This window comes from Gallus gallus, chromosome 2 (assembly GCF_016699485.2).
Source record: "Gallus gallus isolate bGalGal1 chromosome 2, bGalGal1.mat.broiler.GRCg7b, whole genome shotgun sequence".
In the NCBI taxonomy this organism is placed as follows: Eukaryota; Metazoa; Chordata; class Aves; order Galliformes; family Phasianidae; genus Gallus; species Gallus gallus.
The window spans coordinates 86,726,946-86,738,863 of NC_052533.1; the positions used below are offsets into that span (position 1 = coordinate 86,726,946).

Sequence of the window (11,918 nt, forward strand, 5' to 3'; positions counted from 1 at the left end):
CCAAACCATTCGTTTGTACGGTCAGAGGGCTGGAGGCTGCTGTCGCTGTGAGTTAAATTTACCAAACAAGCGAGATTTTTTTCTCTTCTTTTCTTTTTTTTTTTATTTTATTTTTTTTTTTTTTTCCCCTCTTTTCACAGCAGTGTCCCTCGGATTGGGCGTGAAGGGGAGGGAGGGGGAACGCGGCGCTCCGGAGACACATCGCCTCTCCGCCTATAATTGTTTGACACATGCCCTGTTGTCACAAAGTGGGGTTGTTTCCCAGACCCTGCTGCAAAAAGGTGCAAAGTCATAATGAGTGTTTAACAAGGCTCATAAATCAGCGCTGATGAGCCGCGCTCGGGACGGGCGCTCGGAGGAGCGGGGCCTGGCGGCGGGCGGCCCCGGAGGGCGGTGAGGGGGGAGCGGCTCCGCCCGCACCCCAAAAGCCGACAAATGCGGCCGGGTCCCGCGCTGGATCAGATAGAGCGCTCTTCTTAATGAAAATTCAGTCAAGTGATCCAAATAGTCGACAGTCGGGGAGTAATTATAATCTGGGCGAGATATATTAAATTAATGGATTCACTCCTGCACAGGCGTATCATTAAAATGAATAGGATTGATACTTAACATGGTACAGTTGTTTTAAACTTACACATTAAAAAGAGAGCAAGGAAAAGGGCAGAGAAACCCCGTGGTAAGAACAGTGACAAAATGAGCATCGCACGGATAATCTATTTTCTTTCTCTTTTTTTTTTTTTCTTTCTTTTTTTTTTTTTTTTTTTGGCAGATTCCCTCCTGCGCGTTCTTTCCACGGGAAAGAAAATTGACACTGTCCAATAACCGAAGTGATCATCTGAAATCTCTTCGTCTGCTACCGGTGCGAGCTCAAAACCCAGAGAGGATTTGCAGGAGAACTCGTTGCCAGGATGTTTCAAAGAATTAAAGGAAAACTTTTTTTCTTCCCCAGCCCTAAACCAGGCGCTGTAGCGCTTAAGCTTCCCTTTCTTTTGGGTCGATCTTTATGAGGAGCGCCGCTTTTTGCTCGCAGCTCCGTGCGCACGTGTATCCCTATGCAGATACAGCGCAAAATGCGTGGAAATAACGCGGCTGAAGCCTAGCTTAATAGATATCTCAGCTCCATTCTCAAATTGTGCTCTGCTCAGTATCTTATCCTCCCCGTAGTTAGGTGTCTCCTTTCAACGTCTCTGTCATCTCCATTTGAAGATATTTTCAGCGGTTTATCACTGCCATCTCCAGCCCTGCACATTTGCAGCAGGTTATCACAATTGCCAGTCCCCTCTGGCTGATGTGTTGTGCTGATTACCATCAGTGCCCTGAGATATTTGGTGCGGATTCCCAGCACTGCAATATCCACTCTTAGGACATCTGGAGCAGATCAAAATCACTGACTTCATTTTTTTAGTAGAGTCAGTGTTCGAGCTCCGCAGCCCCTTTGCAGACATCGCCTTCAGTCAGTTCCTGCAGAACCAGCCTTTGGTTAAAATTCGGCCAAGCAGCGACCCCTATGTCTGGATTTGCATTTCTTATCGGACCCCTATCTCAACTGATTTGTTCATAATAAAAAGAAAATCTCTTGGCAGCAAATGCATCGCCTTAAGAAACTGGAAGGAGCCCACTGTCTTAGCTAACCGCTTCTCGAGAAAGGCTCTTTAAGGAGAACTTTATCTACCCGATGATCTCTGAATTATACGAGCGTGGCCATTTAGGTCGATTTACTTTAAACAGCATACAATTTATTTTAAGCGATTACCTCAGGTGTAATCACATTACACCCAGCGCCGCTATCTATTTCTCTCCCGCTTGTTTTCAGACGGGCGCCCGCTCTCCAGCGGAAAGGTGACAGTGTCCCACTCTGATCCCAGTTCCTCCTTCGCTACGGGACTCCTCGGTGCTAATGAGTTGGAACCGCGCTCCTTTTCCTTAGGATCTGCCGAAAGTTAAGGAGACATTGGAGCAACTAAAACACGGGGCTCAGGAAAAAGAAAAATAATAATAATTAGAAGGAAGAAACTGCATATATATCTATAACCCGAATTATGTTTAAAATCACAGTATTCCATCTCTTGAAAATTTCAAGCAAATTTATGGGGAGAGGAGTGATCACACCAACCTTCTGGACTGTTTAGCTTTAGGGAAAGGTTTTCCCCATGCTTCCGGCAGCAGCTGATGTTGTTTTCAGTTTCCCATACAGTTTAGTTCTTTGCGCACTTTTCTGATTAAGCTCCAGCTATTGGTCCTGTATGGGGAGGAGGGGGGAAGAAAGGGGAAGGGGGGGATAAACCCAGGATCTACAGACCTTCGCTAAACTGATTTTCAACCTAAGTAGCTTAGTGCAGCGGCTCTAGTCCCTGCTTACTTGCACAAGGGGAAAAAAATTAAAAAGGCTTCGAAAGGTTTCCTGATAAAGTGATTTAATAACCCGTCAGGAAAACGGGCACTGTCCAATACAGGAGCGGGAGCTGCGCGCTGAGGGATTCGCCTTTACTGAGCACAGCGTAATGAATGGCGCTCGCAGGACCCCGCTCGTTACCCCGCGCCGGGAACTTTGCAAATGAGGAACAAAGGTCTCCTCCCAGCCCTGCAACTTTTCCCCTCCTCGGCGGGTTCCCTTTCTTTTTCTTTCTTAATTTCATCATTCCTATTTTGTCCTCTTTCTTTCTTTCTTTTCTTTTTCTTTTTTTCTTTTTCTTTCTTTTTTTCATCTTTCCAAAACCACTGCTCTAGGTATCCCGCACTTTCTTTACTTGCTCTGTTTCCAGGTGAAGAATAGCAGAGTTCGCCCCAAAAGATTTTGGGCTGATAGAAAAGCAAGCGATACTTTTTTTTTTTTTTTTTTTTTCCTTTTCCTTTTGAGCAGGATGGGGGCGGATGGGGGAGGGGATGACTCACATTTCTTAAGCCTCGGAGTGGAAACCTTCTCTGGATTCCACCCAGATCTAAAGCGCTAAGAAGATTTCGGCAGCGGCAGTGCATTCTCCCACCTTCCTTTACCTGCAGCCCTTGTAACGCGACTCTGCCAGCCGCCAAACCTCGCTACAGTTCCCAAGAACCACTCAGCTTTGTCTGAGGGTCGCTCTCCTGCTCTGAGGGTGAGATTTTGGAGCCAGGGGAGTGCAGGGGGAAAGGGGTCCCCTCTCAGTGTTGGACATACGGAGATGAAATCTCGCTGCGTCCAACTGATGGGGGAAAGAAGTTGAGCTAACTCTCAGGGATGGAAAGGATTCCAGCAGGCAGTGTTACAGCTACCGCCCCCCCCCCCCCCCCCCCTCCCCCGTGCCTCGAGGAAGAGATGTGCGGCCCCCTGGGCGCTAAGCCCCCGGGCTGGGGACAACAACCCCTCGCCCCTCCGTTCTATTCCGCCGGGCTTCCCCCGGGCAGCGCCTTTAGGACTAAAAGGGTCGGGGCGACGGCGCTCTCTATCCAGGGTTGGAAAATTGGCAGAGCCGCCGGCCCCGGCGCGGTAGGGGCGAGCCCGGCCACGTCGAGGAAGCCGGCGTAACAACGGGGCAAGTCACAATGACAACTCGTTTCCTTCAGGGCGGCCGAGCCCCTCGGTCCCTCCTCGAGGGGTCCTTTGTCTGCCGCTGCACCTTCCACCCGGCTCTGCGGGGATAGGGGGAAGAGAAGGAAAACACATCCCCGCCGCTGATCGCTGCCGCTAATGACGACGAAGGCAGCAGCCTGCTGGATCCTCCCCCCGCGGCCCAGCACTTCCTTTGCTCTGGAAGTTCGGACGGCCCCGAGCCCTCCAGACCCCCCCGCCCGGGGGCTGAGAGCTGGGGGTGCTCTGAGCCTTCCGCGCCCACGTCGCCGCCGTTGGTTTGAGGGTTTATTTCTCAGCGAGACAGCGGGGACTGTCTCAGTGTCTCTGTTAGTTGTCCCCGAGTGTGGGTCGGTCGGCGGAACATGAGAGGAGCGGCGGGGGGAGGTGGGGTTAGGGTTAGAGGGGCATCGCTGCGGGTCCTTTTTTTTTTTTTTCTTTATAACTAAAGATTTCTGTGAAGTAGAGCTCGAAGCCTTTCGACTTTCAGCAAACTTATGGGGTGTATGTGCCGTTGATAGGTTGCTAGAGGCTGTCACCCTTTATCTATTTATTTATCTGCTTTACTGCTTTCTTTTTTCTTTTTTCTTTTTAATTTCTTTTTTGGTGGTAAATTGTTCCAAGCCGCCCGTCTGCAAAGCCCCTTTTCCTCTCACGGTCGCTCTCATTTGTTCCTGAGTCCAACGACGACGACAAGGGGGACTCAGTGTTAAAGGTGGTGGAAAAAAAATAATAGAAAGAAAGAAAGAAAGAAAGAAAACAGAAACACAGTTGTTTTTGTTAAAAGGGGACACACTGAGGCTGCGAAACAGCAAAACCCCAATGTTGGACAGCTGTAAAATCGTGTAGACAGGTTGTCATACAGCAGTGGGGGCTTTTCTGAAAGGAGCCCATTGCTAAACATTAAATACACACACGGCACGGCAGCTGCGCGGACACACACACACACACACGCACACACACACATACACACAGGCGCACACGCACTCACGCACGGAGGAAAGTGGCCCGGGCTGAAGCTGCGCACCACGTGCTGCGCCGAGGGGGGCGCGGGGGGGCGCGGGGCGGTGCTTGCGGCTCAAGTGGATGCCAATCAAAACATCAACTTCAAATTGTATCTGAAAGATCAGCCTAGGACCTAAGGGCAGACACATCAGTTGGAGCTCAATTGTTGATCAGATCACATCTAAGGGATTTAGGAGCACAGAAGAGCCGAGATTTGAGGACAGACACCCCACTGCATCCCGCCACACTCCTCCACACCTAGGGCGCAGTATTTCTCTGACAGAAAGAAATCAGAACGAAAAAAGAAAATTACCGGCTCGATTCCTGTCCTCTCGACTCCATTAAAGAGAGAAGGGGGGGGGGGGGGGGGGAAGGAAAAAAAAAAAAACTTAAAAAAAAAGGGAGAGAGAGACAGAGAGAGAAAGAGATCCAAAGGAGCCCGGGTCTGTTCCGCTCCCCTCCCCGGCTGTTCCAGGCTCCCTCCTCCCCCTTCTTCTCTCTCTCTCTCTTTTTTTTTTTTTTTTTTTTTGGTATAATTCCTCCCCCCCTCCCTCCCCCCCCCCCCCCCCCCTTTTTTTTTTTTTTTTTTTTTTTTTTTTTTTTTTTTCTATATTTCTGCCGCTCCTGCCGCCGACGCCAGTGCTGCCAGTGCCGCCGCCCCGGAGATGTCCTTCCCCCAGCTGGGCTACCCGCAGTACCTCAGCGCCAGCCAGGCGGTGTACGGCAGCGAGCGGCCCGGGGTGCTGGCCGCCGCCGCCGCAGCCGCCGCAGCCGCCGCCGCCGCCTCGGGCCGGCCCGCGGGCGCCGAACTGGGCAGCGGCTCGGCCGCTGTCACCTCGGTGCTGGGCATGTACGCGGGGCCCTACAGCGCCCCCAACTACAGCGCCTTCCTGCCCTACACCGCCGACCTCGGCCTCTTCTCGCAGATGGTGAGTGCGCTCCGCCGGGCCAGGGGTTGGGAGCGGGGTGGGAGCGAATGGTGCATGCGAGGTACGGGAGAGAGGAACTCCGCCGAGTTTGCCCGTGCCGCGCCCGTGCGATCGGCCCAGCCACTCGGCTTCTCGACTGCGGACAGGGGGTGGATAGCGCTGGAGCTGGCAGCTCGGAACGCTCCGCTTCCCCACCGCTCGTTCTCTGCCCGCGGAGCCGTGAACAGGTTCCGCCCGAAAGGCCAAAGTACGTTAGGGAGCCGCGGTAGGGAGCCGCGGTGTCCGTTTCTTTTAAGGCGTTTTCTCGAAGCCTCAAACCCGGTCCGCTCAGTCCCCTCAACTTTTCATCCGCTGATTACGGCGAATTTGCATCCGGCGAAGGAGGGCATCCACATCCCATTATCCGCCTCGGAGCAGAAAGGCATATTGGCATTAATCCTAAAGTAAATGACCTCCTATCGCCCTCGGATTTTTTTTTTTTCTCTTTTAGAATATGATAGGAGAAAAAAAGTGAAACGTTTTATACTCACAGCTTTTCCTCTCCGGCGTCGCTGAAGCGTATTCGTTGCTCCGTGTCTGCGGATTGCTCAACGGCGGTGCGCAGAGGCTGCACTTACTCTCAATGCCCCTCTATGATCTCTTCCGAAAAGGAAAAGAGTGGAGGTGCATGCAAGGCACAGCTGGTGAGGGGCTTCAGTACGTGTGTGCATATACGTGTGTAGGTCGGCAGTCAGATGCGCTGTTGAACGAGGTCAGCGTCGGAACACAGATCAGTCTGTGCCGCAAACACTTCCTTACGAGGGCAGCGTTAGCAGCACGCGTCCCCCTCTTTTATTTTCAACCTTGATTTTGGAGATGCACAAAAAGTTGACCCAGCGGCAGAGAGTGATTTACAAGTGGCTCTTTCAAAAGATTTCCCAGCAGAGAGTGCGGGGGGAAAAAAAATATCATTTCAGCAACAATAACAAAAGACAGCGGGATAAAGGGAGCGCAGAAAGCCCGCTCTGTAACACATTATAAAAATTGCATCGGGCTTCGCTTCGTGCGTACGCATTGCCTCTGAAATTGAAATGCACGTTCATTTATAAATGTTTAACAAAGTTAGCTCAGTTGCACTGCGGCCACTGTTGAAGGGGTCATTTTTAAGGCTGACACCATTCCCTAAGATTCAACCTGCGAGTGTATTTCTGGGCCAGAAGAAAGTGACATTGTGGTGGAAACACAAAACAAAAAAAGAAAAAAAAGAAAAGAAAGAGAGGGAGAGATAGAAAGAAAACGGCTGTAAGTGTCAGATATTCAGCAACAGTTTCCTTTCCTACTTGCAAAGGCATCCCGGTGTTTTACTACAGTAATTCACCGTGGTGGCGATATTTAGAAATCGATTCTCAAATTCCGAGCGTTAGGAAATCCGGAGCTAAAATATGAAGTTAATATCTGGGCAATTTGCGGTCATAATGAGGCCTAACGAGCTCGCTAGAAAGATAAAATGTTATTTACCAAAACACCTGATGGGATAATGTGACTCGCTGTGTTTTACTACCGATGATAAAAAGAATATTGATTGCAAATAAATCACCGTCTCTAAACGCTTGTAAACAGTTGGTGTTTGCTCTGCTCACATCAAAGTAAAACTTAAGAGATAAAGTCTCCGCATATGCATTTTCTGTGCTGCAAAGATCGCCTTTCATTGCGGAGGTAGGGCTCTCCCAACACTTGGGAGTTAATATTTCATACCGGATTCTCGGGGCACCATCGGGGTGTGCTGGGGGGAGGTTTGTGTGTGCAAAGCCCTCGCACCGAAGTGGCTCCGCGCTGAAGTTGCGCACTGCCACGCCGGCCGCCTCTCACACCAACTCCTTTTAAAGGCAGAACCGGGGCCAAGGGAGAGTGATCTGCGTGCGTGATATCCCCCCGGATATTTGGCGGATAAACCCAACGATGAGCGTGGGCATCAGTTGTTAGCTGTGCTGTGCTACCTGCTTTCCCTTCCTAAGGTCGTTTGGAGCGCACAGCAAATTGTCGTGGTGGAATGTGAACTTAGTGCTTTCCCATCGTTCGGTTCGCTTTGGTTTGCGGAGGAAATCCGCGTTCTGCCTGACAGAGCCCAGCTCGGTCCCTCTTCTCCTTTCTCTGCAAGAAGCGGGGGTCACTCGGGAACCCTTCTGCCTGCTCCAAACGTGGGAGCCCAGAGAGGGGAGGGCCGTATTGGAGTGTGAAGCTCCCGTGCCCGGCTCCGAAGCGCGTTCCGTCTCCCAGAGCAGCCTATTCAGGTCTGGGAGAGACGCTAACGAGATAATTGATGTGCTTTTTCCTCTCCACTTGCCTGAATGTGTTGCAGGGCTCCCAGTACGAGCTGAAAGATAATCCGGGTGTCCATCCTGCTACCTTCGCAGCCCACACCGCCCCCGGCTATTATCCCTACGGACAGTTCCAGTACGGGGACCCGGGGCGACCCAAAAATGCCACCCGGGAGAGTACCAGCACCCTCAAGGCCTGGCTCAATGAACACCGCAAGAACCCCTACCCTACCAAGGGCGAGAAGATCATGCTGGCCATCATCACCAAGATGACCCTCACCCAGGTCTCCACCTGGTTCGCCAACGCCCGCCGCCGCCTCAAGAAGGAGAACAAGGTGACCTGGGGCTCCAGGAGTAAGGACCAAGAAGATGCTAACCTTTTTGGCAGCGATAACGAGGGGGACCCTGAGAAGACCGAAGACGATGAGGAGATCGACCTGGAGAGCATAGACATAGATAAAATTGATGAAAACGATGGGGAACAGAGCAATGAGGAAGAGGAGGAGAAGCCTGAGCTCCTGAGACAAAGCAGTGAAGAGGAGCGCTTGGAAAAAGACAAGGAATTGTCACTGTCAGGATCTGAAGGGCTGAAACCCAAAGATGCTCTGGCCATGGTGAAGGAGGCCTCTGACAACAGCACGCGAATCATTAGCCCCGGGGGACAGAGCAATTTACAGATGCCATCTCACAGCAAACCCAAGATCTGGTCTTTGGCAGAGACTGCGACCAGCCCTGATGGTGCCCTGAAATCCTCCCCCCCACCACCTCCCCCTGCCCAGGTCACCCACACTTCGCCACAGATCCAGCATCCCGCCTTTCTCCCCAGCCATGGACTCTACACGTGCCAGATTGGCAAGTTTCACAACTGGACAAATGGGGCTTTTCTCACGCAGAGTTCCCTGCTAAACGTGAGGTCGTTTTTGGGAGTAAATCACCACCATGCCACTCACCACAACCACCACCTCCAGGCCCAGCAGCAGCCTTCTGTTTTAACAGCCACCCTGGGAGCCCTAAGCAGTGAAAAGCCTTCAGAGAGGACCAGTCCCAAACACATAGGTAATGCCCCTGGCAGCCAACTCCCCTCTGCCCCAGCACGCACACACAAACTTCTCCTTGAGGGACAGAGTCAGAGGCAGCCCTGGTGTAACTGATTGCTTTAACAGCATTGCTGAGGGCTTAGCATAATATTCAGTTTTTCCTGCGGCATGTAGATGCTATGCATTGAGTCCACTTCATGTGGGTTATTACATTCTCGCCCTGTATGCCCATCAGACAACTTAAGAATGCCAGAACAGTGCTGCCAAATGTTAAGCTTTGCTTTCCTTCCCTCCCTCATAGAATCTTAGAATCACAGAAAGGCGTAGGTTGGAAGGGACATTAAAGACCATCAGTGTACTTGATAGGGTCCTCCCTGACCCTCATCTCCAAGTCACACCGATGACTTATCAATGATTCTTCAATATGCGGCAAAACAAGCTTACATACTCCTTAAATATTGAAAGTAATTATTCACACCTGTGTACCTGTGCTATACGCACACACTTACATGTGTCTGAACAAGGGGGGCAGAGGGAGGTGCACCCTGCACACTGTACTGATTTTCTGCACACTGTACTGATGTTTATTAGTTTGATGCTCAACTGGTCCTCCTGTTTTTATTTTGTGTGTGTGTTTTTTGTTTTCTTTCTCCTTCCAGAAAATGTCCCAAGAACCGATTCCCCACCTCAGCCACTCAAATCGCCCTTCCAGCCTGTCCGTGACAAGTGAGTTTGTTTGTTTGTTTTCACTGCAGGAATGTTACTTATGCGAAACAGAGCGTTTGAATAATAAAGACTAATTATAGCACCTAATCAGCGCCAGAATAATACATACAGAGAACAAGAGCAGCAGAGAAGTTGCTGTAATCTTTTCAAAGTTAGGCTAAATTACAATTGTACATAAGCCAGCCAGTAACTTTCCTGGAACTTAACAGACCTCAAAGAGCTTGTGTTAATGACACTAACGACTAAGATTTCTGTGCACTTAGCTAACAGTAGGATGCTATAGCAATAGACAGGTGGTTATAGGAAAGGATTCCTCTTCTTCTTCTTCTTTTTAACTGAAAGATTATTACGTCTTTTTTTTTTTTTTTTTTCCTCCCTCCCTCCTCCCCTCAACCCCCCCCTGCAGCTCTTTGCCTCAGCAAGAGGGAACACCGAGAATTTTAACAGCTCTCCCTTCGGCTTGATTAAATGGTTTGCTGAAAAACAAAATATTACAGAGACTGGTCTTAAGGACAGAAAAACAAAACAAAAAGAAAAAAAAAAAAAAGGAAACTGTATAAACGACTCTCATCCATCTCTTTTTTGCAATAAGGTGGTGCAAATCCATTAAGGCGATTAAACAATTCTGTAGATGGATCCCCTCCTTCATTGTACCATTTCAGATCGTGTTATTCTAACCATTCTTGGATTATTTGTTTGGTAAATGTTTCCCATGTGTTTGTGTTTTTTCTGTATATAGAGTGATTTCAGATTGTAAATAGCGCGTCAGCAAAACTTGTCTAAATCATATATTTTTGTCTAATAAACTAAATGAAATTACGAGCTCTTTCAGGTATGTATTCTTGAAAATATATTACAAATCTAGTCAAACATTTATAACTTGCTTTCTTAAAACTCGAGACATTTTGCCTTCGGGTAGCTGAAACTTAGTATGCCAAATCCCATCAGTTGGCAGCCCCCCAGCTATCCTATCGACAGCAAACTGCAAGTTCCCTTTTCACCCACGTAAACCCAAGCAGAGCGAAGCTGGCTCCCGAGTAGTGAATTTAGTTATTTTGTCCATTATGACGAATCAGGCGTGTTCCACACTAACCATTTTTTTTTTTTAGATATAAATGGACCCTACTTCCACTTGTGCTGTAAAATGCATTGTTGAAAACGAAAGGGAGAAGGCTTCTCACAGTTCCCTATGTATATAACTTTGCTGTCCAGATCCTTTTCTATGCTGGATGAAGAGCTTTAGTGCTGCAGCACACATTCTGACCGAAGCTGTAAAATAATAGATTAGGACATAATTTGTAACGATTTACTCATTACATAAATACAGAGGAAATGTGACGGTTAAAGATCTTTCTCTGCGAGATGAAGCACGATCGTAGCATAGAGAAGTGGCAGCTCTGGCACTTCCAGTAGAAAGTTCTCAGATTCCGATCTGTCGGTTAAAAAGAGGCTGAGACAATCTCTCGGTTTATAAAGGCATCAATCTTCCAAGGACGGTCCGTTAAAATGTGTAATATTTTGAGTGTTTCCTTCTTCTTCTTCTTTTTTTTTTTTTTTTTTTCCCCTAAATGAGAACACTAAATGAGCATTGAGGTGCTAATAAGATACCAGATGGTTGTTGATGGTGGAAAATGGAAAGAAGCAGCTGGGAAAGTCATTAAGAAATAATGCGGTGACGCCCTAAACAAACCGAACCAACCTCAAACCAGGGCTTGTCGGAAACAAGATGAGATTGTCGAATAAAGCATTAATAAAATTCGTCTCGGAGATCTGAATATTGATCTCGATTTAGCTTCCCAGCCCTCGCAAGTACGGACGGGTGTTGGTGAGTTATCACTGCAGAATCTGTTGGCGAAGAGGTGGACTTCTGCTATCGCGTTTTCCACGCGGATCGGGGCATAGAGCAGAGGGATTTGTACGGAGAGGGCTGAGATGCTCAGCGCTGTCGTTCTGCTGAGGTCCCGTTTGACAGCACAGCATCAGCCGCTTCGCTTTCTGTACGAGACCTGTTTTCTTTTCCCTAAATCACAGGCAGCTTTTGCGGTGGTAATGATGCCAACAAAAGAACAGAGTGCAGTTTTAAGCAAGCTGTAATAGCGCGGCTTTCAGTGGGAAAAGGAAGAGAGAAGATGTTCTTAAAAATAAAATAAAATAAAAAGAAGAAGAAAAGAAGATTTCATGTCCGTAAGTCCGAACCACGTGTCAGATCGGTACTGGTGTGAACGTGACCGAAGAGCTCTCTCTCTCCCATTATTTGCAGCCTCCTTGGGGCCCTTCCCCAACCCCGGCCCAGAGCTGCGGATGGGATCGGGCCCCTCTGGAGCCCTCGACGGGCACCTTCCGTGCGGAGGGCGAAACGAAAGAGAACACCGTAGCTCTC

The 11,918-nt window shown here is 49.2% G+C and overlaps 1 protein-coding gene and 1 long non-coding RNA gene across 3 annotated transcripts; one reads left to right on the top strand and one right to left on the bottom strand.

Annotated features, from left to right (window-relative positions):
- Window positions 1-1,714: 1,714 nt before the first annotated feature.
- Window positions 1,715-7,831, bottom strand: LOC107052667. The gene is made up of 3 exons (XR_001465292.4): window positions 6,009-7,831; window positions 2,114-2,239; window positions 1,715-1,930 (listed from the first exon to the last, which is right to left on the bottom strand). It is a non-coding gene; the product is annotated as an uncharacterized LOC107052667 (long non-coding RNA).
- IRX1 (iroquois homeobox 1) lies at window positions 5,159-11,297 on the top strand. 2 transcript variants are annotated; one of them, XM_040674378.2, is made up of 4 exons: window positions 5,159-5,478; window positions 7,817-8,831; window positions 9,472-9,538; window positions 10,648-11,297. In XM_040674378.2, exons 1-4 carry the CDS (start codon window positions 5,215-5,217, stop codon window positions 10,679-10,681), a joined length of 1,380 nt encoding a protein of 459 aa, XP_040530312.1. In that variant the 5' UTR covers window positions 5,159-5,214; the 3' UTR covers window positions 10,682-11,297. The 2 variants fall into 2 exon arrangements, with proteins under 2 accessions (XP_040530312.1, NP_001025509.2); NM_001030338.2 differs by lacking the exon at window positions 10,648-11,297 and adding an exon at window positions 9,945-10,357.
- Window positions 11,298-11,918: the final 621 nt, after the last annotated feature.